General features: G+C 39.6%; 1 protein-coding gene across 2 annotated transcripts in view; it reads left to right on the top strand.

Moving 5' to 3' along the window:
- UCHL5 (ubiquitin C-terminal hydrolase L5) overlaps positions 1-25,982 on the top strand; it is a 31,293-nt gene extending 5,311 nt beyond the window's left edge. Inside the window, exons 1-10 of one of the 2 annotated variants that reach the window (XM_073356718.1) lie at positions 833-918; positions 7,230-7,313; positions 13,782-13,907; positions 14,003-14,064; positions 14,152-14,282; positions 16,908-16,971; positions 17,553-17,655; positions 18,093-18,206; positions 22,165-22,263; positions 25,762-25,982. In XM_073356718.1, the coding sequence (XP_073212819.1) occupies positions 14,003-14,064; positions 14,152-14,282; positions 16,908-16,971; positions 17,553-17,655; positions 18,093-18,206; positions 22,165-22,263; positions 25,762-25,806 (618 nt within the window). In that variant the 5' untranslated portion in view covers positions 833-918; positions 7,230-7,313; positions 13,782-13,907 and the 3' untranslated portion in view covers positions 25,807-25,982. Of the gene's footprint in view, positions 1-812; positions 919-7,229; positions 7,314-13,781; positions 13,908-14,002; positions 14,065-14,151; positions 14,283-16,907; positions 16,972-17,552; positions 17,656-18,092; positions 18,207-22,164; positions 22,264-25,761 lie in introns of those variants that run through there. The other variant, XM_073356717.1, reaches the window with a different exon arrangement.
- The last annotated feature ends 769 nt before the right edge of the window (positions 25,983-26,751 follow it).

Below are 26,751 nucleotides of genomic sequence, written 5' to 3'. Positions count from 1 at the left end.
TTAAAAATATTTCATAAAACATTTTTAGAAGGACTTTTTCCCTCTACAAATGTTATTTATCAATGTTATGGTAATACCTGAGATCAGTGTCCCATTGTGCTGGATAATTTACAAACCTAGTAAGAGACAGTCCATCTTGTGAAAGACATAAAACTAAATAGACAAGAAAAACAAATGATGAGGAGAGAGAGAGAATTACCTTCATTTTACAGATTGAGAACTTGTATGAAATCTTCACTGGGAATCTTAGCTTTATGGATTTTTCCTTTTGCACTTAGCAGGATTACCAAATTTATAGTTTCAGTGCTTATCAATGCTTGGATAATGAATCTGATATTTGTTTCCAAAGAAAGTGTTATGAATATTATTATTGATGAAATCGCCAGATGTATCATGCAGGGTTTTTTTAATCATCCAGTATATTTCCTGTGTGGAGGGTGGTGGTGGTGTGGGGAGGAACAGGGTCTAAGGTTAATATGTACTGGATTTCTTTAACTTCACTTTAACCTCTGAATGTGTATTAGAACAGAAGCAAACTGGCACTTAAAGCCCAGTTTACCAAGTGATCAATGAGCCAAAATTTTACTTTTCAACAGTGCTATTTGAGCACTAACTCCACCTGGAATTGTGGGTGGCATCTCTGAAAATTTTTAATCATTCAAAGTTAGAGGTCACATCTCGGAGTCTGAGCCGAATGTTTAGAAGGGAAGAGTTAACTGAGTTGCCTTATCAGATGGATACACTGAGATTTAAAATAGTTTGCACAGTTCTTTATCTACACACTTTTTCTGCTTTGACCTTTTATTTTATAGACCCGTTCATGGGCTGATCTTCCTCTTCAAGTGGCAGCCGGGAGAAGAGCCAGCAGGCTCTGTTGTTCAGGATTCCAGACTAGACACAATATTTTTTGCTAAACAGGTACAGTAATTTCAGTGACTTCCTTAGGTGCCCCATGAAACAGGGTTTTTTAGTGCAGAAAAACAGAAGATAACTGAAGGGTGCACAAAGGTGAACAACTGTGTACGAGGTATGTTTAGTCAGACAAAATCTTGCCAAACAAGGAAAAGTAAAATCCTGTTGGGAGAAGGAGCTGAAGAGTAAATGAAAATGATGCTTTTAAAACTTCCTTTCAGTGTCATAAAGGATTATTTTGAAGGTTTTTTTTTCTTTAAATCTTCATGAGTCAATGATATTTTGAAACCACTTTCAACAAAAGATTATGGGGGAAAATTTTATTTCAGTCCATCAAAGTAGAACTGCTATCACTATATTTCTCAAATGCTTTTTGTTATAGGAAATGCTCACATTCTAGAGCCATATTTACCTGTTCCCTGTACAAACTTGATCTGAAAGTATTCCTTTAATTATTTATATCTGAAATACATAAGGTTTGAAACAAACGATTGAAAATGTTGTTTATGCTAATGAAATCCATCTTATATCATTAAAGATATAATGCACTAATACAGAATTCTTGTATTTTTTGCTTTGGCAGGCAGATCAATGTATATCATTAGTGACTTAGAAAAGCAAGGAAGAGTAACCAGATCAAATGTAAATTTTCTAACCAAGAGAAGTTAGTTCAGTAGTAGGTTTTTTGTTTTGTTTTGTTTTTTGTGTTTTTTTTTAAATGCATATAGGTGTGTATGACTGGCTAGAGCTGGCCTTTGTGGCTTCTTACAGAAGGCCCTGTGTCTGCCTGCACCCTGCCCCAGGAAAGGAGCAACAAAGGTGGGTCCTCCAGGCCTGCCTAAAGAGGCTGCACAGAAGCAGCCAATCAGACCAGGAGGCTCAGAAAAAAGGAGTTGTATTGCCTTAGCAGATTAGTTGTTGGCTGGGACCAGAGGGGCAAAGAAGGGTGCTCCCCTGCCTCTGGCCAGAGAAGCTCAAAGGACAAGTAGAGCTGGGTTCTGGCTGCATTTGTTCAAGCTCAGGGAGAGAGGACCTGAAAACTTAACCCTAAGTAAGGGGCAAAGATAAAGGGGCCAGATAGAGGGAGGCCTGGGGAAGTAGCAGCAACAAATCTAAGTGAGCAGTACATGGCAGCTATTGACAGTGTTCCTGAGCTGAAACCAGGTGTGGGGGAGCCAGGGTTCCTCCACGGACCACTGGCAAAGTGGTGCAAACCCCAAGAACAGGGTAAGGTTTGTTTGGAGGCCCAAGCGAAGGGCTGAATTAAAGGGCCCAGGACTGAGACTGAAGATCCTGGTGAGGCCAGATAGACAGTTTTGGTTGGACTTCTGTTACCCTGGAAGGAGTTAGTTTTGATTGTATGACCCGGCCAGAGGGCTGAGCCACTGAAGATCCACCAAGCAAAGTTGACAACCTACAGGGGATGTCAGGAGTGGGAAAGGACTGTGGTAGCATACCCAGCCGCTAGGAGGCACTCAAGAGGTGAGCTTTCCCCTCTATCACAACTTGGTATCACAGCTGGGGTTACGAGACTCACGTGAGTGATGCTTACTCCTGTCTCTAGTGCATGAGGTCTGATATCCCATCTGAAGCTTGACAGTGAGCCCGGAAGCCATGACATCATCCAAATAAGCCTGGGTGTCTCTAGTGCCAAAGGGAAAGGAGGCAGATGGCCTGCTACGTAGATACATCTACTGTGCGTTTGAAGGCAATGCAAGTTCAGTTTGCCCCTGGAGTAACAGAGACAAGACTGATTATTGGCAGATACAGAGTACTGAGATGCTGGGAGAGGTCAAGGTCCCGAAGGATGCCTTCCCTCAGATGCCAGAGGCTCTGATGGCTGCTAAATAGACTGATAAAACATGGTTTGGGGCCATGAAGAGTTAAGGCCAATGGGAAATGTGGAAAGTGTATCAGCAGTTCAGTGAGGCTCACAGAGAGTAGCGGAAGGTGTGATTTGAACTGCCAAAACAGCTAGACAGGCTAGAGAAGCAGCAGCACCTGTTATGGATCCTGCAGGAAAGAAGCAGCAATGACTTCAAGCACTGGGTAGACAAGAGTGATCCAGTGGGACTGAAACTGATTGAAGAGTTGTTATGGTTGTGGACACTGCTTGCTCTTGAGTGAACTGGGGTGGGGAAAGACTGAGTTGCTGGGGTGAGCTGTGGGAAGAACCACAAACTCCGCTAGTGGCAGGGAGGTGGACAAGGATAATTGTCTTTGGTTTGAAGAGATGGGCCACATAAAAAAGGTTTTGCCCTTTTGAAGATGGACTTGCTGCAGGAAGAGATGCAGGAGCCCAAAGAATAAGTAAGGTAAGAAAAAGGTGTCTGATGGCACAAACGCCGCTGCGCTCAGTGCCTCAGAGCCGGACTTGGAAACAGCATATACAACTGGTCGGCAAACCTATCCAGTGGAGTATGGAGGAGTGTGGAATGAAACAACTACGATCACTGGCACAAATCTTGTTGAGGTGTCAGTGTACACAGACGTGCCCTGGGGGGCCAGGAGGTGACACCAAAGAGCCCACAAGGGGAACCTGGTGACATGAGGCAGACTCAACTGGCAGTCCTAAGAAAACATGAGCTGTTGGATGTCTTTCGGAGGAGATAAGACCAAGGCTTCTGAAAAGGGCTCAGCCTTGAGAGCAGAGAATGTAAGAAGCTCTCTCTTCTTGCCAAAGAAGTATAGTAGGGGACTTGATGCTATGAAAGAAGCTAGATGGAAGGCTCTGGAGGAAAATAAGCCTGAATTGCAGAAGCTCTTCAGGCAGAGTTGCTGAGAGAAGACCCTGACCATGCAGGGCACCTGACTAATCAAGGCAAGGACTACAAAAACTCTCCATACAGAAGCCTGAGACAGAAGACCCTACCAACCAGGGCACGGACTAATAAAAGCTCTCCATAGAGAAGGGCCTGGGAGAGAATACCCCGAGAAAGCAGGGCAAAGACTGCATAGGAGAGAACATTGTCTTCAGGCAGGACCACCACCCCAAATCCTTTCTGTGTGGGGAGGTATGTGATGAGGTATACCTGGCCTTCATGGCTCTATACAGGAGGTCCAACAGTTCTACACCCTGCTGTAGGAAAGGAGTGACAAAGGTGGGTATTCCAGACTTGCCTAGAGAGGCTGCACAGAAGCAGCCAATTGGAGCCCAGCAGGCTCAGATAAAAATAATTGTAGGGGCTTAGCAGGTCAGTTCTTGGCTGGGGCTAGAGGCTCAAAGAGAGGTGCTCCTCTTTTTGGCCCAAGGAGCTCAAGGGACAACTAGAGCTTGGTTCTGCTGCAGTTGCTCCAGTTGGGGGAGAGGACCTGAGAACTGCACCCCTAAGGTAAGCAATGAAGATAAAGGGGCTAGGTAGGAGGTCGCCCAGGGTAGAGACAGCAGTGAATTGAAGTGAGCAGTACATGGCTGCAGTTTATAAGGTTCCTAAGTTGGAACTTGGAGTAGTGGCTGAGACCAGGTTCCCCCACTGTCCAAGTGATGTGAACCTTAAGAAGGAAAGAAGCATGTTTGGAGCATGAAGCATGAATGCATGGATTAAGAAGCATGTTTGGAGGCCTGAGCAAAGAACTAAATATAAAGTGCCCATAGCTGGGACTGAAGATCCAGATGAGGACAGACATAGTTTTGGTTGGACTTTTGTTACCCTGGAAGAGACTGTGCCACTGAAGACCCACCAAGCAAGGCTGACAACCTACAGGTTACACCAGGAGCAGGAAGAGGACTATGGTACTGCACCCAGCTACTAGGATGCTCATAAGAGGTGAGCCCCACCCATCATATCTTGCCTCTCAAACATAGAGGTATAGCATTCAGTTTAAACCCAATATTCATCCTTCCCACAAAATTTATATTATGTTCCTATTTGTCCTTGTAAAGATCTGAAATCTCGCAAATCTTGAAACAGAGCTTATAGAAATGTATCATAAGTAGAACACTGTTATTTTTGTTCCTTGTTTTGTGTCTCTGTTCTAAATTGAGACCATGATCTGACATTTGCATTTTTGGAAGTTGAGAGGTATCCACATAGATCTATGCACAAGTAGAAATGTGGGAGATAAAAGCATACTTAACCTCTCTGTCATAGCTTCTCTATATCTGTGCTTCTGTCATACGCTGATGAAAATTCATCTATGCTTTGTTCTTACCCCGTTGTCTTCCTTTTTCACTCCTCTTTTGCCCTGCTGTAGAGGCCCTCGTTCCTTGGTCTTTCCTAATCCCACTTTCTTCCCTTTCTCTGCAAACCTTCTCAAACAAGAAGTCTAAGATCCAGCTGTGATCTTGTAACACCATGAGGTAGCCGACAGTTTCTGTCTAGTGTCTGGATGAATGGTTGGTTGCATATTCGCTATTCTGGGTTCTGCTTTCTATCATAATCAAACATGCTGTTGCTTTTTAAATATTCCAGACCACTTGTGTGTTCCCCCGCTTTACGCTTGCTCATGTCTTTTCTCTTCCTCCATTAGGCTTGTTTCTGAAGCATTGCACTTAGTGTTTAACAACTTGTTTTATTTGATTATGTTTAAAGGAGCCTTATTAGAATTGAACTCTAGAATGCAAATACAGAGACTTAAGCTCAAATAACATTACAATTCTGAATGGAAAAAGCTAGGAAACCTCAAAACAAATGGTGAAAGAGTGTTTAATTTCCAGGGTTCTTGGTATTTTCTGAACCCTGAAAGTATAGCTCATCTTTGTAATGGGAGAAAGGGAAGTCCGTAGGCTTTTTGGGATACCCTCTTACAGACAGTAATGACTGCTTTGGAGTGTCTGGCCTACTGTACAAATACAATAAATATATTTCTTTTAAATGGTGAAAAGTAGCTAATATGCGCTGGTAACTGCTCTTAAAGTAGTAGTGCATGATTTTGCCACATGATGGCACCAAATATTTGAAATATGACCTACGAGGGAATGGGCTGGTACCTTTTTGCTTGTTTCACCTTGTCCGTATTAGACAAGTGCAGCAGCTTAAGTAAATCAAAGCACTTGATGATATAAGGATGCCTGAAAGAGTTTTGCTTGTTTCATACATTAGAAATTCACATTTGTCTGGACTGAAAGATTTAGTGTGACTAGAGATCTAGTAAAATTATGGCTTACAGGAGAGTGAAAGCTGATCATTAAGAGGGGAAGAGTGTTGTGTTTTGTTTTGTTTTTTTTAAAAGAGACTGCTAAATAGGTGTTTGAAGTTTTAAACTTTTAGTGATTAAAATTTAGGGGAAAGTAAACCTGCGTTTAAAGAATCAGCCACATCAGTCGTGGTCTGAGAGCTGCAAAACAAGGGAAGATCAGGGCTGTTTCTTACATTTCTAAGATGTAAGAAATGGGTGGGGAGTGGGGGCAGTAAAACTTCCTTTATACATCATAAAGAAACAAAAAGGGGCATAAGCCTAGTTTTGTTTTTTCTTTTCCTTTGCAGGTCATCTTCAGAACAGATTGCTATTTTATAAAGTCTTTCCATTGCCTCTTTTTTTTTTTTTTTTTTTTTTTTTTTTTAAAGAACAGATGAATAAAATACCTTTTTTTTGTATGTAATCCACCATAGTGTATGGGGAGGGTGAGCAGATCTTCTGTCTGGGCAAGCAAACTTTCCTGGCAATTGTGTAAAACTGCAGTAAGCCAGTGGAGTAATAAACATTAGGGATTGGTGGCCTGTCAGTTTGCATAGTCACTTTAAAAAAAATAATACAGTGAGAGTTCCAAACATCTTGAGGATCCCAACTCTTTTGTTCTCAAAACCCAGATTTTTAGCCATCTTCCTTCCATATGTTCTTTCTCTAAAAAATTACAATCTAGATAGAGACCTTGTACTCTGTGTTCTTAACTTCTGTGTTGAGAAGTTTTTTTTTAATCTTTATATTGATAAGACTAAGTGTATGTCCTTGTATGATAGTGCTATAATATGGCAACTAAATTAAGGTATTCTCAGTGCTACAATTCAATTTGTACCTAAGCTTCCATACATCTTGAAACTTTCAAAAAAAGATTTCTGAATGTAAACTTCACATGAAAAGATCATAACTCTGAAACAGTGTTTTATTATAAAATTTAAATACCTCGCATGACAATGGAACAATCTAAAAACAAGATTTGGATGCATCTGAGCACTTTTGCAGCACATGAATATGTACCGTAGTTGTGGGTTAGTAACTGAAATCTAACAGCTACTGTGTATTACAGGTTAGAGCTTGAGTATTTTGAGAAATAAATTGAATGATAGTTTGTTTAATATGCATGCTTATTAACTTTTTATTATCTTCATCAGTTTTATATGTACTCATGTTAAATTTGGCCTCCCTGTTATGCCTAGGTATGATATGGTCCTCTATTTGGGGGCTCAGAACTCTGGATGATCTTACATGCCATTTGAGCTAGGATACCTAGGCACAATGAGGTGAGTTAAGGATACGATTTCAGCCTTAACTCTGAATGTCTTAACGTCTGTGTGTTGTTAACCAGACCCTTAATTTTATTTTCCAAACACAGTGGTTACATGTGTTAATGCCACCACTAAGGTATTCAATAATCATTAATGTTGTTGCAAACCACTGTTTGTTTGTCAAGGAACAATTGCTCATGGCTTAGCACAAAGGTCTTGGCAGAAGTAGACCCATCTCTCCAAGAGCAACATTTGCACAAGTTGCCACTGTGGGTTGATACATTTATACTGATTTTTTTTGGGGGGAGTGTCCAATATTTTACTAGCCAAGTATCAGGATGACACATGCATTTTTACTGAGTATTCATTCACAGTTTTTCAGCAGCATGATAGAACACTAACTAGGAACTAAGCACGTTGTACCTGGGCGAGGAGGAAGGGTCACTTCCAAAGAATGGATTTTAGGCATAACTGCATCCCAGTAATCTGGGGAGATTTGTTGTGTTCATGTAACGCTCCCATTGACTTAAATTGGTTGAGGATCAAGCCCTTTATGTTTGCAGGTTTAGTAATGCTAAATTTGAGCATTGAGATTGGCCCAATTTGAGCATTAACCAAGTTAATAGACAAATGAATTAATTATTGAACATTTGCAGCTCATGGCACATACAATACAGTCATGGAGGGATTGTCTATAATGGAGTATAACTAATATAGAGAACTTACCTTGGTTCTGGAAGGTAAAATTGTGCATCTGTTGAAAATAACAAGTCTTAGAACCCAAATCTACCCTATAGTAACATGGTTGCATTTGGCTGCAGATCTAGTAAAATCATCTATTTTGTGGCATGCAGAAGTTTAGAAGATGAATCTACAAGATTCACAGTGATACAAACCCATATATTATAATGCAAAAGAGAATAGCTGACCTACAAGACCAAGGTACTTCTCCCCTGTCCACAAGAAAGTGGATTGGCATATTGCATTGTAATATATGTGATGCTACACGAGAAATCAACCCAGAAACTCAAGCTGATGCACAAGGTTGATGCCCACTTATTAATGTGAATATCACCGGGAGCATGTGACGTGTGTGCTCTGGGATATGCATTAACTGCATATTGGTTTCTGAGTGGACTTATGATGTTCGGTTTAAACCAGTAAAGCCAAAAGCTTTGTACTAGCTTATTTAAGATAGCCTTATGCCATACTGCTGCAGTGTGGCATCAACACAGATGCTTAAGTAGAAGGGCAAATACTTGGGGAGACACCAATAGAACCAAAGAAAAGACAAGGTGGGAGTGGGGTTAAGTAACCTAATCTTCCTTTCTGTTTTTGCTCTTGTATGTCTGGCTGTCATCTGAAGTGCCCATCTTCATCTTCAGTTACCATGTTGATTTCCCATCCAACCCCTTAGCCTCCCACCTCCATGTCTTCCCTTCCTTGTTTGACTTTCAGTCTTGGATCAGCTTTTCTAGTTACCAAAACAGCCATTTGCTCAATCTTGTCTTCACTGCTCCTTTTTACCCTCTTTGTGTCTTCCTGTCCTTCTGTAACTTATGTTTATGACTTATGTCCCCTCCTCTGATTTATCAACTCAGTAATGGACTCCTTTGCCCCTCATTCTTGGTGCAAAGCCCATCCCACCACTCATAGCTCACTCCTAACATCCACATGCTCCACTTGCTCAGCAACTTACTTCACTACAAACTTCTTTTTCTCTTGCAGTTCCTCTATTAAGAAGAGCTACTTCTCTACTCTCAATTATCCTAGGCCTGCAATCCCATCTATATGCCACTATTTGGCTCTGTCGTAAAACTCTCTCATTGTTCTCCCACTATCTTGCCAACTTTTTAGAAAGAGATGTTCCCTTTTCCCTACTTCTCTCCATAGTCACTGAAGTTTATCACCCACTTTTCAGTTGCCCCCATTACCCCATCATCTCCTGTTTTATGATTCCCTATCCCCCCCACTTTTGTTTTTCTCCTTAATCTCTTGGTCTTTCGTTCAGTTTTTCATCTTATAATAAATCTGCTGTGGTCTCCCCTCATTCGAAGGTCCTACTCTAGACTTCATCTGTCTCTCCAGCTAATCCCATCTCCCTTCTCTCTGTCACCTAAAGTTCATATATATTCCATCTTCAACTGTTACCTCAACTTCTCCCCTTCATTCTGGCTTGTGACCTTTGCACTCTACTGCAACTGCTCTCACCAGTATCTAGAAGTACCCTTCCTGGTCATTTGTCAGAGCTTCTATTTCCAACCTCATCATCCTCAACATTGAGAACCTTCTATACATATCATGCAGTTTTTAAAATCTTGTCCATCCTTATCTTTCACAGCTGTGTGCTGTTTTTCACTTTCTGCCAATCTTCAGTATGTCTTCATGCTTCTACTCCCCTTTCTCACTTCCTTAGTTGAGGACATGATGGTGTTCCCTTGTGCTCTATCCCTTGGCTTGACTGTATAATTGTGGATGTAGATGCTCTGTGTAAACATGTGTAACTGTCATTGTGTCCTAATTCTACTATTGCTTCCCATTGTCTTACACCCACTTATTGCATCTTATTTCAAAAATGACTACTTTCTATGAAGCAAAGTCTGTCTTACTGATTATTTGTTGTACACAATGCTTAGAACATTGGGACTCCAATCTTAACAGGTGGCTTTTGGGCATTACCAATCAATTAATTATATCTGGCATGGTGTACAACATTAGAACAGCTGAGTCTTCTCAAAAAAAGGGGTGATGTTTGAGGTTCTTTCTAGGAGGTGAGGGGGCAAGGAAAATGAGGAGAGGGTAGAGGGTCAAATCTGTGAATTCAATAAGATAAGAAATAACTGTCCATCTTGGCTTTGTCCTTCATACCAAGATGGCTGTATTTAATGTGTAACTTGTGAATTACTCAAAATAACTTTTTTGTCTTCCCCCTCCTCCTATATACATTTTGAGGCATGTTGTAACACTGCACGTTTGGTAGAAGAGCCGTACAATCTCCAAGAGCATAATTCCATATTTTCCATTAAATAGCAGATCTAGGTTAACTGTATTTCCTACATGCAAAGCTATGCATGCGCTTGAAGGGGAAAAAGGCTAAATATGTATTCTAATTCAGTAGTATAGATGCAGTCCAGTTTTCTAGTGACACACTTAGTTTTGGACAATTGAATGTAAATTCATATCATGGAGCAATATACTGTTCACTACATAAAGTACAAATAGAGCACTTTCTAGCACCGTGGTATCTTGTGGATTTTGTTTTGTTTTCCCCAATCTTGACAAAGAAAAGGTGTCAGTGTGTTCTGACCTTCTTTGACTAGAATACGGATGTTCTCTGTTCACTTTTTTTTGTTGGAAGTGGTTTCATGTTTACAGCCCTGAAATATATTTCAAATACTTGATATATAATTAAGCTCTTACATTGTCTTCTTTTAAAATGTATGTAAACCTTTATGCTGGATGTTACTCACACAGACTGGAAAGTCTTCTCCCCCATCCTCTCTCTCCCCCCCCAAGCCTTCAAATTTACTGAGTGAAACAGCTAATAATCCTCCCTCATGCTGCACATAGCCCCAAACCAATACAAAGTAATTTCTTGTCCAAATTCTGCCCTTTAATTACACCCTTGTCAACTCCATTGACTTCAGTGGAGTCACATAAAGGTAACTAAGGGCAGAATATGGCCTCATATCTTTTATGACCACTTTTTGAAAGGTAGTATTCACTCTCCATCCTTCAACATATATAGACCCTATATTTCACTTCCCTTTAAAAAAAAAAAAAAAATTAGGGCTGTCGAATAATTTGCAGTTAACTCATGCGATTAACTCAAAATTTTTTTAAAAAATTATGATTAATTGTACTGTTAAACAATAGAATATCAATTGAAATTTAATATTTTTGGGTGTTTTTCTACCATATTGATTTTGATTGCAACACAGAATACAAAGTGTACAGTGCTCACTTTATATTTTTTATTACAAATATTTTCACTGTAAAAATGATAAACAAAAGAAATAGTATTTTTCAATTCACCTCATAGTGCAATCTCTTCATCGTGAAAGTGTAACTTACAAATGTAGAGTTTTATTTTTTTATTACATAACTGCACAACAAAACAATGTAAAACTTTAGAGCCTACTGGTCCACTCAGTCCTACTTCTTGTTCAGCGAATCGCTAAGACAAACAAGTTTGTTTACATTTATGGGAGATGCTGCTTGCTTCTTATTTACAATGTCACCTGAAAGTGAGAACAGGTGTTCGCATGGCACTTTCCTTGCCAGTGTTGCCAGGTATTTACGTGCCATATGCCCCTTCGTGCTGCAGCCACCATTCCAGAGGACATGCTTCCATGCTGATGGTGCTCTTTTAAAAATTAAAAAAAAAAAGCATGAATTAAATTTGTGACTGAAGTCCTTGGGGGAGAATTGTAGGTCTCCTGTTCTGTTTTACCTGCATTCTGCCATATATTTCATGTTATAGCAGTCTCGGATGATGACCCAGCACATGTTCATTTGACAAAACGCAAAGAAAATACAGTGTGAGATTTCCAAAAGTAGCTACAGCACTCAACCCAAGGTTTAAGAATCTGAAGTGCTGTCCAAAATCTGAGAGGGATGAGGTGTGGAGCATGCTTTCAGAAGTCTTAAAAGAGCTAAGCTCTGATGTGGAAACTATAGAACCCCAACCACCAAAAACAGAAATCAACTTCCTTCTGGTGGTATCTGACTCAGATAATGAAAACGAACATGTGTCTTCGGTCCGCTCTGCTTTGGATCATTATTGAGCAGAAACTGTCATCAGCATGGACACATGACCTCTGGAATGGTGGTTGAAGCATGAAGGAACATATATGCATCTTTAGTGCATCTGGCATGTAAATATCTTGAGATACCGACTACAACATTGCCAGGCAAACTCCTGTTCTCACTTTCAGGTGACATTGTAAACAAGAAGCGGGCAACATTATCTCCTGCAAATTGTAACCAAACTTGTTTGTCTGAGTGACTGGCAAACAAGAAGTAGGACTGAGTGGACTTGTAGGCTCTAAAGTTTTACATTTGTTTTATTTTTGTATGTAGTTATTTTTTTGTACATAATTCTGTATTTGTAAGTTCAGTTTTCATGATAAAGATGTTGCACTACAGTACTTGTATTAGAATTGAAAAATACTATTTCTTTTGTTTTTTACAGTGCAAATATTTGTAATATAAAGTGAGAACTATACACTTTGTATTCGGTGTTGTAATTGAAATCAATATATTTGAAAATGTAGAAAACATCCAAAAATATTTAAATACATGGTATTCTATTGTTTAACAGCACGATTAATCGCGATTAATTTTTTTTAATCACTTGACAGACTTAAAACACATGTTTTAGGCTATGTATCTCTCTTAATGTACAAAAGCTCTGACTAACATTAAGGTTTTGATTTACTTTTTCAAAAGGTAGAATATTTTTTACCAAAAAAATATTCAGGAAGGCGAATTAAGGCTGATACTCTATCTTATTATTAACTGGCTTGAATTTTTTGTTGTACTAGTTTGTGGAGTAGTCTCAGCTTTTAAAAATAAACTTGGATTGAAGGAAGATATGTGCTCTATAAAATGAGGTGAACAGCAAAAACTTTTGAGTGAAATTTATAAAACTTTTTAAATTCAGAACAGATCTGAATTTGAGAATAACTCTTAATGTATTTACTAAGTTTATTTTTTTTTAACAGGACCATCTTAACTCTAGGTCGTATGCGGTACCTTCTTTGCCAAAATATAAATTTTTAAATCTTTTCCCCTGTTTGTCTAATTGTAGTGTTCATTGAATGGTATCATTATATTTTTAAGGGGGAAATAGAAACAGCTTTTCTAGAGATATGTACAGCCAGGTTCAGACAGGTTTTTTTTGTGTTCAGTAATACCTTACTCTGCCTGTGGTACCATTGAAATCAAGCAAGGTGCTAGTCTGCCTGAGTAAGGATGAAGCCCTGAATCACTAGTAGAATAGGGTTATACACTAAAAGTAACACATGCGTCTTAAAAGTAAGCAAAAGATTCTTTGCTGTGCTTTAGCAATTGATGACATCACTACATCTTTCTTTGTCAGGTTGTTGCGTTCTTTACTCTGTTTTTAACTCTTCTTTTAGAGGAAGTGAGAGGGCAAATTACAGGGTGTTTCTAATATATTTACTTAGAATAATTGAACTTTTTGTCTGTTTTGCCAATTGCACCCATACAACCAGCATCACTTGGTTTGTCTTGTACAGCAGAGCTTTTATGGCTGTCCAGGCTAGATTTACTACCTAGGTGGAGTAAATGTTTACCAAAAAATAGGTACTGCTTCCAGACTGCATTTTTGTAACCTAAATCAGAGCCATGTAATCTATGGAGAATAAGGGTTTATAAAGGAAGAATTGGCCCAACTTTAATTCTTTTTATGTGATCATCTGTAATGAACTTGTCCTCACTTTCCATACCTCTTTCTAGGTAATAAACAATGCTTGTGCTACTCAAGCCATAGTAAGTGTGCTGTTAAACTGTATCCATCAAGATATCCATCTAGGAGAGACACTAGCAGAATTTAAAGAATTTTCACAAAGTTTTGATGCTGCGGTAAGTGCAACTAACTTTTGTACTTGATGTACACTGATTTGAACAATTGGCTTATGTTCTATTTATCTTATTTTATCTTTTATGTATATTTTTAGATGAAAGGTTTGGCACTAAGCAACTCTGAAGTGATTCGGCAGGTTCACAACAGTTTTGCCAGGTAACAAAAGTTGTGCATGTTACGAATCATACAAAATCCAGTAACCTTTTCTCTTTCCATTCAGCATTGTATCTATTTACCTTTTAGACAGCAAATGTTTGAGTTTGATGCAAAGTCATCAGCAAAAGAAGAAGATGCATTTCACTTTGTAAGCTATGTTCCTGTTAATGGAAGGCTGTATGAACTAGATGGACTAAGGGAAGGACCAATTGATTTAGGTAAGTTTAGTTCACTGTGGCGAATTTAAACATTGTACCTTGTTGCATTTTTGGTGGTCATATGTGACCAAAACAAATTGTTCTTTTGAGATAACAGCTGGTTCTGGTTAATACTTTTGATCTTTCACTGAGAGACTTATTTAGACGGTGTATTGAAAAGGGTGATCAACTGGATTAGTCCGTCCCCCCCTTTTTTTTTCCAGGTTTTTTCCTTTCAGCTAGTTTTTGTGATGTCAGAATCTTAAAATTCTGTTATTCATTCCCTTAATATTTTAGTTCCAAGGCAAAATCAACTGGACAAAGAAGTAGAGCCTGTTAATGCTAGGTCAAGAAGTTAAATCTAATCTTTTCATTCCACTTAAAATGTAATCATCTATCAGATGTCTCTTCTAATTTTTAAGATTTGCAAAGTCTTATTTGGTATTAAACTAACTCAGTTTCACCTGGTACAATACTTGTTACCATATTTCTTCATGTTGCCTTCCACCTCCTTTTTTTATATTCCAGGGAACATGTTAATCATCTTTGTAATCCTAATGTTATGAGAGTAGAAATGTCACTACTTGGCTTTAAATTGATGCTTTATTTGTCCCTTGTAATATTTATTATGGTAAAGTAAAAACTAGTAAAGTAAATACATCATCGAAAGGTGGATTTCTGTCAGTTTCTCAAATATTAAGACAAATGTCAAATATTTAGTTTCAGTATAGTGCATCTTTCATTTTGAAAGATTCTGATCCCTTTTAAAAAAAAAAACAAAAAAACTTCCTACTGGACAATGGCCCTGATGTAGTCAGACCTGCATGTCATATCATTGAAGTATATAGGCTTTCTGTGGACATAGGGGTCTGTTGGCATGAAATCCATTTGCAGGATGGGGAGTATGCATATAGTAACTGTTCAACTCACTACTATAGCAAAATACAGAATTTAAAAGCATGCTATGCAACAGTTTAGGACTGGAAGTGAAGAATACAGATAAAACTACAGGGGGAGTTGTAGGTCTCTTTGTTCTAGTCCTCTTTGAAAGGAGAGTACAGGAACTCCTCACAAAGTTGTCCCGGTTAACGTCATTTCATTGTTAGGTTGCTGATCAAGTAGAGAACGTGCTCATTTAAAGTTGTGCGATGCTCCCTGCTTTGTCCACTGCTTGCAGGAAGAGCAGCCCGTTGGAACTAGCTGGTGGGGGCTTGGAACCAGGGTGGACCAGCAGCCCCCCATCAGCTCCCCGTTCCCTGTGCAGCAACCACCCAGCAGGCTATCAATTGCCAGCAGTTCAGCTTTCCCTCCCCCCACTGCCATGTGCTGTTCCTGCCCTCTGCCTTGGAGCTGCTCCTTGGAGCCTCCTGCTTGCTGTGCAGGGAATGGGGGCGGGGGAAGAGGGGAGCTAATTTCAGGGTGTCCCCCTCCCCCCCGCTCCTGCACCCCGCTTACCCCATTTCCATAGAGCAGCGGGGTGGGGGGGACACTACAGGGCTTAAGACGGAGGGAGCTTCCTGGCAGCAGCTTCTGTCTCAACTTGGTGATCTACTTAAAAAGGCAGTCTACTTAGAGTGGGGTCAGCGTACTTAAAGGGGCAATGCGCGTCTCTCTCTCTCTCTCTCTCTCTCTCTCTCTCTCTCTGCCGTGCTATCTCCCCTCCCTCCATTCGTGCTGCTTTGTAGAGTGTGAGGCTACATTAACAACAAAGGGTTAACCCTTGAGGGTTCAGCTGATTAGTAGTTCATCATTTAGCAGTCAGGCATTCCCTGGGAAATATCCCACCCTCCGACTTCGCCACCTCAACCAAGCTTCACAATCATCATCGCTGTGTACCAGTATTAAATTGTTCGTTTAAAACTTATACTGTGTGTGTGTGTGTGTGAGTCTGCACGTGCGCTCTAACCCCCCCCCCCATTTACATTAATTCTTATGGGGAAATTAGATTTGCTTAACATCGTTTAGCTTGAAGTCACATTTCTCAGGAACATAACTACAACATTAAGCGAGGAGTTACTGTAGATCAAAGTGCTACAAGGAACTATTAATGCACATTAAATGTTCATTTAGAGAAGCCCTTACTGTTACATCTTCAAGTGCCTTGCAAGTGCTAAGTATTGTTTTAAAACATGGGGAGGAACCCTCCAAAATTTGGAGAACAAAATGGAAGAATAGGTGATGCTAACGTTATAAAGGTTTCCAAAGTCTAAATTTCTGGCAGAAATTACTGGATGAGGAAAAAAAATCAGGATTTTCATGTACTTGCTCCCTCCCTCACGCACCCACCCAATTTGGAAAACCAAATTTCTACCTTTACGCTCTCACCAAAAGACTTGTCCTTTTTTTCCCTTGCCAATAATAGAGTAAAGGTTAGAACACCCTCCCCCCCCCCTTTTAAAATCTACTCCAGCTTTGTTGCTTTTCTAAATACTGTCTAAATATTGTTCAATAGAGTACTGAAAGGTATTAACAAGAACCAGTGATTAACTTTGTATTTCAAAAAGACCATTTTGAACAATTTAGTATTGTCATTCTCCAGAGAAGAGATCCACTAAGTAGCCTTTGCAAATGAGTATCCAGAGCTTGAATTTGCAGAAAAGCTGGCTTTTTCTTTTTTTTTAAACCTTTTTTATGTATTCTATCTAGGTGCCTGTAATCAAGATGATTGGATCAGTGCTGTTAGGCCTGTCATAGAGAAACGAATACAAAAGTAAATGTCAGGTGCTTTTTTTTTTTTTTTTTTTTTGTGAAGAACGTACATGTATACCTTTTTATTGCAAAAGAACCAATTCCTAACTTTCTTTGGTTAAAAGTAGTATTCTTTTTTCTTGTTAGCTTTCTAAAAATAAACTACGGCCATCAGTTTTTTCTAACTACTTAACCCTCCTCCCCAAATCACAACTCCAAAACAACCTGGGCTAGAAACACAACTTGTTTTGTGATCTCAGTTATGGAGGACAGTTACTAAAGTTTTATATTTTAAAAAGCGGTGAACTAATTGTCAAATTATATAAGCAGAAAGATTAACGTTTAAGCTCAGGTGGGGAAAACTCTGGCGCAGGTGCTTTAAAAGGTACTACTGGACTAATTGCCATATTTAGTGTTCAGTGCAGTCATCTATGATGTGATTTTGTTTCACAATAAGAGTGGAACAATATCCACAACTTTAATGTGAAATATAAATATATATATTTACTTACAATTAAGGAAACCATAGAGGATTTTTGTTTGTTGATTTGGAGATGCTGTGCAAATGATTGTAATTTTGAAAACTATGTTCTCTTCTTTTAGATACAGTGAAGGGGAGATAAGATTTAATCTTATGGCCATTGTGTCTGACAGAAAAATGATATATGAGCAAAAGATAGCAGAACTACAGCAGCAACTTTCAGAGGTAGGATATGATATTTAAATAATGCAATTGTTCCATGCCACTGTCACTTTTTGCTTAGAAGGGTTATAAAAAATAACTTTTAGTTAGTATTTATTTTGCAACTAACCATTCCATTCCTGCCCCATAAAGGGGAAGGAGGGGGGAGAAAAGAAAAACGCCGGCAGTATTTTTACTCCAGAAAGGGAGACATGCCAGAGACTATGAAGTCTGCTATGGACTTCATGTTGTTGATTTTTAAATGGAAGATGCGCAGATACTATTAATATACTAAGGTAGAATTAGGTGTAGCATATTGCTAGCAAATAGGTGTAGCATATTTCTACTACAGTTCTTAAAAAACTTTAAATCTTAATTTAGGTAATAGCAGTATAAACACTGTACAGACCAGACCTTTTATAAAATTCTAACTTTGTGGCATTCATTTTACTTTCTTTAAGGAAGAGCCAATGGATACAGACCAGAGTGGTAATATGTTAAGTTCTATTCAGTCAGAAGTTGCAAAATATCAGATGTTAATTGAAGAAGAGAACCAAAAACTAAAAAGATACAAGGTACATGTTTTTCTTTTTGATTTTCATAGTAAAACTGTCAGGAAGATCATAATGAAGAGCCAGCTTGATGTGAGGCCTGGAAAGGAGGCCAATCTCATGCTTCTGCACATCAGGGTTGGAGGAATTAAAAGGGTATTAGCAAGGCACTGCACTACATTATTCACATGCGTCAACATACTTCTCAGTTATTGGTTGGTTTGTTCACTCACACCTTTCTTTCTAGATACCTGGGAAACTGATATTTTTATCTACTCTTTTTATTTGGCTCATAGAAGATCAGGGTTGAAAGGGACCTCAGGAGGTCATCTAGTCCAACCCCCTGCTCAAAGCAGATCAGTCCCAATTAAATCATCCCAGCCAGGGCTTTGTCAAGCCTGACCTTAAAAACCTCTAAGGAAGGAGATTGTACCACCTCCCTAGGTAACGCATTCCAGTGTTTCACCAACCTCTTAGTGAAAAAGTTTTTCCTAATATCCAACCTAAACCTCCCCCACTGCAACTTGAGACCATTACTCCTTGTCCTGTCGTCTTCTACCACTGAGAATAGTCTAGAACCATCCTCTTTGGAACCACCTCTCAGGTAGTTGAAAGTATCTATCAAATCCCCCCTCATTCTTATCTTCTGCAGACTAAACAGTCCCAGTTCCCTCAGCCTCTCCTCATAAGTCATGTGTTCCAGACCCCTAATAATTTTTGTTGCCCTCCGCTGGACTCTCTCCAATTTTTCCACATCCTTCTTGTAGTGTGGGGCCCAAAACTGGACACACTACTCCAGATGAGGCCTCTGTCGAATAGAGGGGAACGATCACGTTTCTCAATCTGCTGGCTATGCCCCTAGTTATACATCCCAAAATGCCATTGGCCTTCTTGGCAACAAGGGCACACTGTTGACTCATATCCGGCTTCTTGTCCACTGTCACCCCAGGTCCTTTTCCGCAGAACTGCTGCCTAGCCATTCGGTCCCTAGTCTGTAGCGGTGCATTGGATTCTTCCGTCCTAAGTGCAGGACCCTGCATTTATCCTTGTTGAACCTAATCAGATTTCTTTTGGCCCAATTTTCCAATTTGTCTAGGTCCCTCTATATCCTATCCCTACCTGCCACAATATCTACCACTCCTCCTAGTTTAGTATCATCTGCAAATTTGCTGAGAGTGCAATCCACACCATCCTCCAGATCATTTATGAAGATATTGAACAAAACCGGCCCCAGGACTGACCCATGGGGCACTCCACTTGATACCGGCTGCCATCTAGACATGGAGCCATAGATCACTACCCGTTGAGCCCGACAATCTAGCCAACTTTCTACCCACCTTATAGTGCATTCATCCAGCCCATACTTCTTTCACTTGCTGAGAAGAATACTGTGGGAGACCGTGTCAAAAGCTTTGCTAAGGTCAAGAAACAGTACATCTACTGCTTTCCCTTCATCCACAGAACCAGTAATCTCATCATAGAAGGCGATTAGATTAGTCAGGCATGACCTTCCCTTGGTGAATCCATGCTGACTGTTCCTGATCACTTTCCTCTCATGTAAGTGCTTCAGGATTGATTCCTTGAGGACCTGCTCCTTGATTTTTCCGGGGACTGAGGTGAGGCTGACTGGCCTGTAGTTCCCAGGATCCTCCTTCTTCCCTTTTTTAAAGATGGGCACTACGTTAGCCTTTTTCCAGTTGTCCGGGACTTCCCCCGATCGCCATGAGTTTTCAAAGATAATGGCCAATGGCTCTCTCGGATGCAAAGCATCCGGCCCCATGGACTTGTGCACGTCCAGCTTTTCTAAATAGTCCCTAACCACTTCTTTCTCCACAGAGGGCTGGTCACCTACTCCTCATGCTGTGTTGCCTAGCGCAGCAGTCTGGGAGCTGACCTTGTTTGTGAAGACAGAGGCAAAAAAAGCATTGAGTACATTAGCTTTTTCCACATCCTCTGTCACTAGGTTGCCTCCCTTATTCAGTGAGGTTGCCTCCCTCATTCATAATAACAATCACATTTTCTTATGCATATTCTCTAAAGCCTCCCCTATTCTGCCATCTCCTCCTGTTCAAGTATGTGTATATATAAAAGTTCATCAAAAAGCTCTTGTAAATAGTGAAGTATAGAACTCTTGGAAAGAGACAGTTGCATGTGTCTCAAGAACTTATAACTATGGTCACCAATAATTCTGCTCTGTTGTGGCATTCTTTTACTTCTCAGAATTTGTTCTTTTTGCTATAGTGATTTTTTTAATTTAATTTTATTTTATTTTTGGTCATCCCTCTGAACTCCTTTTATAAGATTGATATTTCTAATGAACTTTTCCATCTTTCTTTGTTATAAGGGTATGCTTTAAATTAATGAACATTTGATACCCAGCTGATCAGATGTGTGTACTGGACTGGCAATGAACGACAGAAAAATGAAAGTACTTAGCTGTTTGCTGTTCTGTAACAGAACATCTCTGTGATCCCTGAATATGGCATTGAAACAGCTTTCGGTTTTTTGGTCTTTACATTCGGTACAGATGTGAGATTGTACACTGTTTAGAAAGTAGCAGAGCATATTTTTATTCTTCGCTTTTTGAAGTCCAGCTCCTAGTTTTTGATAAATGGAATGAAGTGCAGAAGAAATTGGCATGTTTAACTGAGGTTCTGACTCATTATCTTAAATAAGGAATTTAACTGTATTCATAGAAATGAAAAATGGGGAAGATTTGAGATACGTCTGCAGTGCAGTTAGACACCCACAGCAGATTTAAGATAAGACTGTTTTAGTTGGTGACGCAGATGTTTGCGATTGGGCTGCAGTCCGGTCTCTAGTATTTTGTAAGGTGAGAGGGCCCCAGAGCCTAGGCCCAGGCCTGAAAATCTGCACCAGCAACTAAAACAGTCCCTTGAACCTGAGTCAGCTGGCACAGGCCAGCCATGTGCTTTTTGAAAAAGTTGCAGTGTAGATCTACCTTTTTTGATCAACATTTGGAGCTGGTCACCAATGATTTCAGGGGATATAAAAGAAACAACCAATAGGCAACTTCAAAATTATTTGCTTTAGTTTTTCCGAAGTGATGGCCAGCTAGCTCCATTGTTTTTTATACCTACAGAATATATTCTGTGGTATGTTTAGAGAAAAAAGAGAATGAGTTAGTTAGGTAACCATATAGGATTTTTCCCATCTTTAATATCTATGAATATCTCTCTGCTCCTTGCAGGGTAGGATAGAAAATAAATTATTTTAAATATGCAGGTCACCCTCAAGGGAGATACTCCTAAAGCTTTTTACTAAAGTGTAAAATTTACAGTATACGGGATACACTAATTTCTTTTGGAGAAACTTATTTTACTAGTTCCCTGAAGATAGAATTTTTTTTATTGAAACCTTTGCCACCTTTAAGAACTTAAATTCTGTTTCTGTTCTGCAGATATAGGCCTTTGCTATATTACGTGGTACTATGAGATGTATTAGGAGGATTTATGTTTGTAAAGCATCTTTCCTCTGTGATGTCAAAAATTGATAAATACTACTAATTACTTTTTGTATTGCAATTTAGTCTAAGTGAACCAGTCCTGGAGCAGAGCCCCATTGCGCTAGGGAGTGTACAAATACATAACAAAAAGACATTTCCTGCTCTAAAGAGCTTAGAGTTGAAGTATAAAATGAGAGATGGGGAGCACAGTTAAACAGTATTTGTCAGCATGATAAGGAGGAGCTACAATATGCTAGCTGTCTAATCATTTTCAGGTTGAGTGTGGTTTTTTTGGTAGGTGCCATGGCAGATGAGTGTTAAGGAGGGTTTATATTTATGTCATACAAACTTCGTGTAATGCATTAACTCTTCCGAAGTGCTCTGCACCTCACTATCTGAACTCGGTAACTGGCTCAAAAAGAGAATGTAACCTTAAGGGAACTCTTATAATGGGGGGGAGGGATCCCTTTTGTCTGACACATAGCAGTTCCATTAATGTCTGCAATTAATTTTCAGATTGAAAATATTAGAAGAAAACATAACTACCTGCCTTTCATCATGGAATTGTTAAAAACTTTAGCAGAACACCAACAGTTAATACCACTGGTAGAGAAGGTGAGCATTTCTTGTAGGACTTTTTTTAAAGAAGCAAGATATATTAATTCATGTATTTTGTATGTTTTCTACCTGAACAGAAATGTAGCTGCACTTCTAAAACTGGAATTCTTAAGTGGAAGAGGTTTATTTAGTTAAACTTGCTGTGTGCAGCTAAATGGCAAGTGTATATGGGTATTCCCCCCCACCTCCAGCCCTGTGTTTTTAAGATGCAGTGTGCTTACCAAGATGGGGGTGCACACTCTGCTGAGCAAAAGCTCCAGAGAGTATCTTCCCTGATAACCCAAAGTCCCCTAATGCTGTAAAAGCAGGGGACCTTTCAATAACGACTATATTAGTGAAGTAGAGGGCAAAAAGAATCACAGACTGCTGGCTGAAGTTGCATGAGGAAATCTTACTAAGGGCTAGTCTACACTAGAAATGCGTGCAGCTGCGCCACTGTAGTGCATCTGGTGAAGACACAGCCGATGGAAGAAAGCTCTCCCACTGACTTATTAAATCCATCTCCCCGAGGGCAGTAGCTGTATCAGCGGCAATGACCTAGTGCTGTCCACACTGGCACTTAGGTTGGTGTAACTTGCGTTGCTTAGTGGGTGGCTTATTCACACCTCTGAGAGACATACGATATACTCTGGTGTAGAGAAACCCTAAAACTCATCTCCCCAAGGGGAGCAGGGAAATCTAAAACTTATCCACACACAAGGCCTGTGCATCTTTTGTCTTATCAGATTATAGGACCCAGTCTATCCAGTAAACTCCCTACTTAATGTCTGCTCGCTTAACGTTGTTTCGATGTTACATCTCTGCTCCATTACAGAACATGCTCATTTAAAGTTGTGCAGTGCTCCACTATAATGTCGTTTGGCCGCCTGCTTTGTCCATGATTGGCAGCCGCCTACCCCCAGCACCTCCCGCTCGCTGGCAGACCCCGCACATCAGCGCCTTCCCCCTGTTCTCCCCGCCTCCTGCCCATGGCAATCAGCTGGTTTGCGGTGTTCAGGAGGGAGGGGAGAGAAGCGAGGACATGGCACGCCTCCTGAACACCGCAAACCAGCTGATTTCCGGAGGCAGGGGAGGGAGTGGGGAAGCTGCGTGCCACGTCCTTGCTGCTCCCCCCAGCCTCCTGAATGCCGCAAGACTGCCGCAGGCAGGAGGTGGAGGGAGCAGGAGGAAGGCGCTGATCTGTGGGGTCTGCCGGCGGGTGAGAGGCGCTGGGGGGAGGTTGTAGGGGAGCTGATAAGGGAGCTGCCAGCCTGTTTAATACCTATATTAAATTGCTTGTTTAACATGTATATAATGCCTTTTGTCTGGCAAAAAAAAATTTCCCTGGAACCTAACCCCCCCACTATTTACTATTAATTCTTATGGGGAAATTGAATTCGCTTAACATTGTTTCACTTAAAGTCACATTTTTCAGGAACAGAAGAGTTACCGTACAGTGTAAAACTGATTTTATCTATCTGTGAACACTAGATGGCAACCCATGTGTGGCTGTATTGGTGCATAGGGCCATCATGTTGTACATGTCTGCTTATTTTGTTTCCTGACTTTATTGATTTTGCTAACTTTTGCTGTTTCCTTTCTATGCTTCTTCCACTGATAGTTTTGATTTACTGTTAAACATGCTTTGATTTAAGCTTTAAATAAAGTCTGTAATGTTTGTTGTCTCCCTGTAAGATCATTAAACTGATAGGTTATTCAAACAGCTGACTTAATTGCGGTTTTTATCATGTTACTGGCTTGCATATCTGTCTCATGTGCAGTAAATATAACATGTATCCCTGATGTTAGATCCTTACATTAAATAAATAGCGATTTATTTAGCTTAACAAGCATCTCCATTTAACTGAACATTTTGGGGCTGGGGAGGGACACGGGGGGGACGGAGTTTAGAAGCCCAGTTGCTTGGGCAGATCACTGTTCTACCAGTTGACGTTAGGACAGTTCTTTTGAGGTGAAGGCATTTTGGTCTCTGCCACTTCCTAGTGTTTTGTCTAATGTTTTTACCATGTGAAATGTAGACAGAAAAACTTTTAAGGCTCTTTAAGTAGTTGCCCTCACTTCTCTCTCTGTACAGGTGCAAAAGTGAAGGAACTTCCTTACAGTTAATAGTTTAAATGTGACCCAGAGAAATTAAGCCAGCTTTGAATTTTCTTGGTTTGAATTAAACTATATATTTAACAGACTTGTGTTACCAACAGTATTGTATGGTTTTTGTATTAAATTACATATTATGAGTTTTTGTCTCACTACTGAACTTCCAGGGAGACTTGGTGACTTAGAGGATTCGTAACAGGACACACAGAATTTTACTTCAGGTCCTTTAGTTAGAGCCAAACCAGTTCAGTAGCAAGCAGCAGTCAGAACTAGGTGCATGCACACCTTTATACAAAGAACCACAGTTACTATATGGACAGGTGTGAATAGTCTTTCTCAATATCATTTTAGTCTTTAAAATCTGTATATAAAGGGAAGAGGTCAAGTAATGTGACATCAAGTTAAATGTTACCGGGTGCTTGTAAGATTTAATGTGAAAACTACTTCAAACTTGAATGATTGAGATAAGTGAGAATTTCTTGATTGTATCTTTTTGGCATATTAGTGTGATCTGTGTCTAAAGAAAGTTTTAGCTTGATTTAGAGCTCCATATATACACATCAAGAGGAAAGTCACCCCTCAGAATTCTGTTGCTGATCTTAGTTTAGTGTGCAGCTACCACAGCAAATGATATGATGAATAACAAGATAAAATAGAAATCCCTCTTCATTTTCGAATGACAGATTTTTTTGCATCCTAAGGGAAATGATTGCCTGTCTGATCTTCTCACATAACTATTCAACACAATATTTTCTATTGCTAAAAACAAAATTTGCATATCAGTATTTTTATAACATGGTGTTATGAAAATGATGTACCAGGCTGCAAGTTTGTTGCAAAACGGTTATGTCCATTTGTGTGGAACCTAGACATTTAACACGTGGAAAACTGAGCAAGAAATTTTATTTGCAGATAACCTCACCCTTAGTTTCTGTGTTTTTCTTCCTCCTGTGCTTCTTGATGATGAAGCAAAATATCAGTAAAAATATGTTTGTTGCTTCAGAGCTCGTCAACGGTCGAGTGAAGAATAAACAGCATGAGCAGATGATCTCCAGAGTAATAAAAATCTTATTGTTGGATATCTCTCCTTAGAAACTTAAGACTAAACTGTTCTTAAGTAGTGTTGATTTTTCAGATTTTTCCACAAGGGCTCAAGAGGTCTTTAACCTGTTTTGCATTATATAAGTGTATACCCAGAGATGATCCTAAGGTTTAGTAGCTGCATGTACGGCATTCGACAAGCATCCAAATTATGTTTAAAAGTGGCTTTTGTTAGACCACAATTGATATTTTACTGTCCGTTCCAGGAGGTAACGGACAGTCATGTATATTTTGAGTTGCAGACAAAAGTAGGCAGTATTCTCAACGAGGTATAACATGCTCTCTATTTTTACCTTTTAGGCAAAAGAAAAACAGAATGCCAAGAAAGCTCAGGAGGCCAAGTGAAGACAATTTTGGATGAAAAATGTATACAATAATGTGCTTCTGACCTTGTTTTCATGAAACAAGCCTACAAGACTTTTCCATAAACTTTAAATTTGTCCAGCGCACGTTTGGCAATTGTAACAGTTTTGTCTTGTATCGTATGTACGGGTCTATAAATCTCCTCCCCTTGCATCATGTGCATGTAGTACCTACTAAGTAATGTTTAGAGTCTCTTGATCAAATTTCCATTATTTAACGGTTGTGTCTGATCAATTCCTCATAGCTTATTGGGAAGTAGAACCGCCATTGTTAGAGATCTGAAAATGTGCAAATAATGTACCCATATATTTTTAATCTCTTCCTAATGAAAATATTTACACCTTATCCCATGTTAATGGACTTGGATTTCTAATGATGCAGAGAATGTCAGAATTTTAAAATAACAGTTGGGCTTTCTCTGTTCATCACCATTAACAGTTGTTATAGTCTCTGACTCTTCACCAACTTCCCCCATGTCTTTGTTTTTATGAACTTTGACTAATTTTTTACAGAGTTGAAAAGTATGAATTTAGCTGTAAACCACTTGCAAAGACCAATGTGTACTCTCAAAAGATCTACATTGCTTTAGTAGAAAAGATAATAAATATTCCCATTTTTATTTTGGCAAACTTTTTTCAGGTGGTATTTTGTAGCCCTATCATTTGGTAATGTGACTGTTTTGGGTAGGATAGTACTTGAAATCTTGGCTTCTTGACCATATACATCAAACTTGCAACAAGGAAGTTCACAATTTGATTTCAGGAGATAATATTTCTGGAGATGTGTTTTATTCCACAGTTTTAGTTGTAAACCTTTAAACGTACACTTCGGTAGGTTTGTGGGGGTGTTTCTTGACCAGTAGGAGAGAGAGATTTGGGAGGTGACTTAACCATATAAGAGAACTAAATGCATGGGAAAATTTAAAAT

This window comes from Lepidochelys kempii, chromosome 8 (genome assembly GCF_965140265.1).
Source record: "Lepidochelys kempii isolate rLepKem1 chromosome 8, rLepKem1.hap2, whole genome shotgun sequence".
Lineage (NCBI taxonomy): Eukaryota > Metazoa > Chordata > Testudines > Cheloniidae > Lepidochelys > Lepidochelys kempii.
This window is presented reverse-complemented; position numbering and strand designations above follow the sequence as displayed.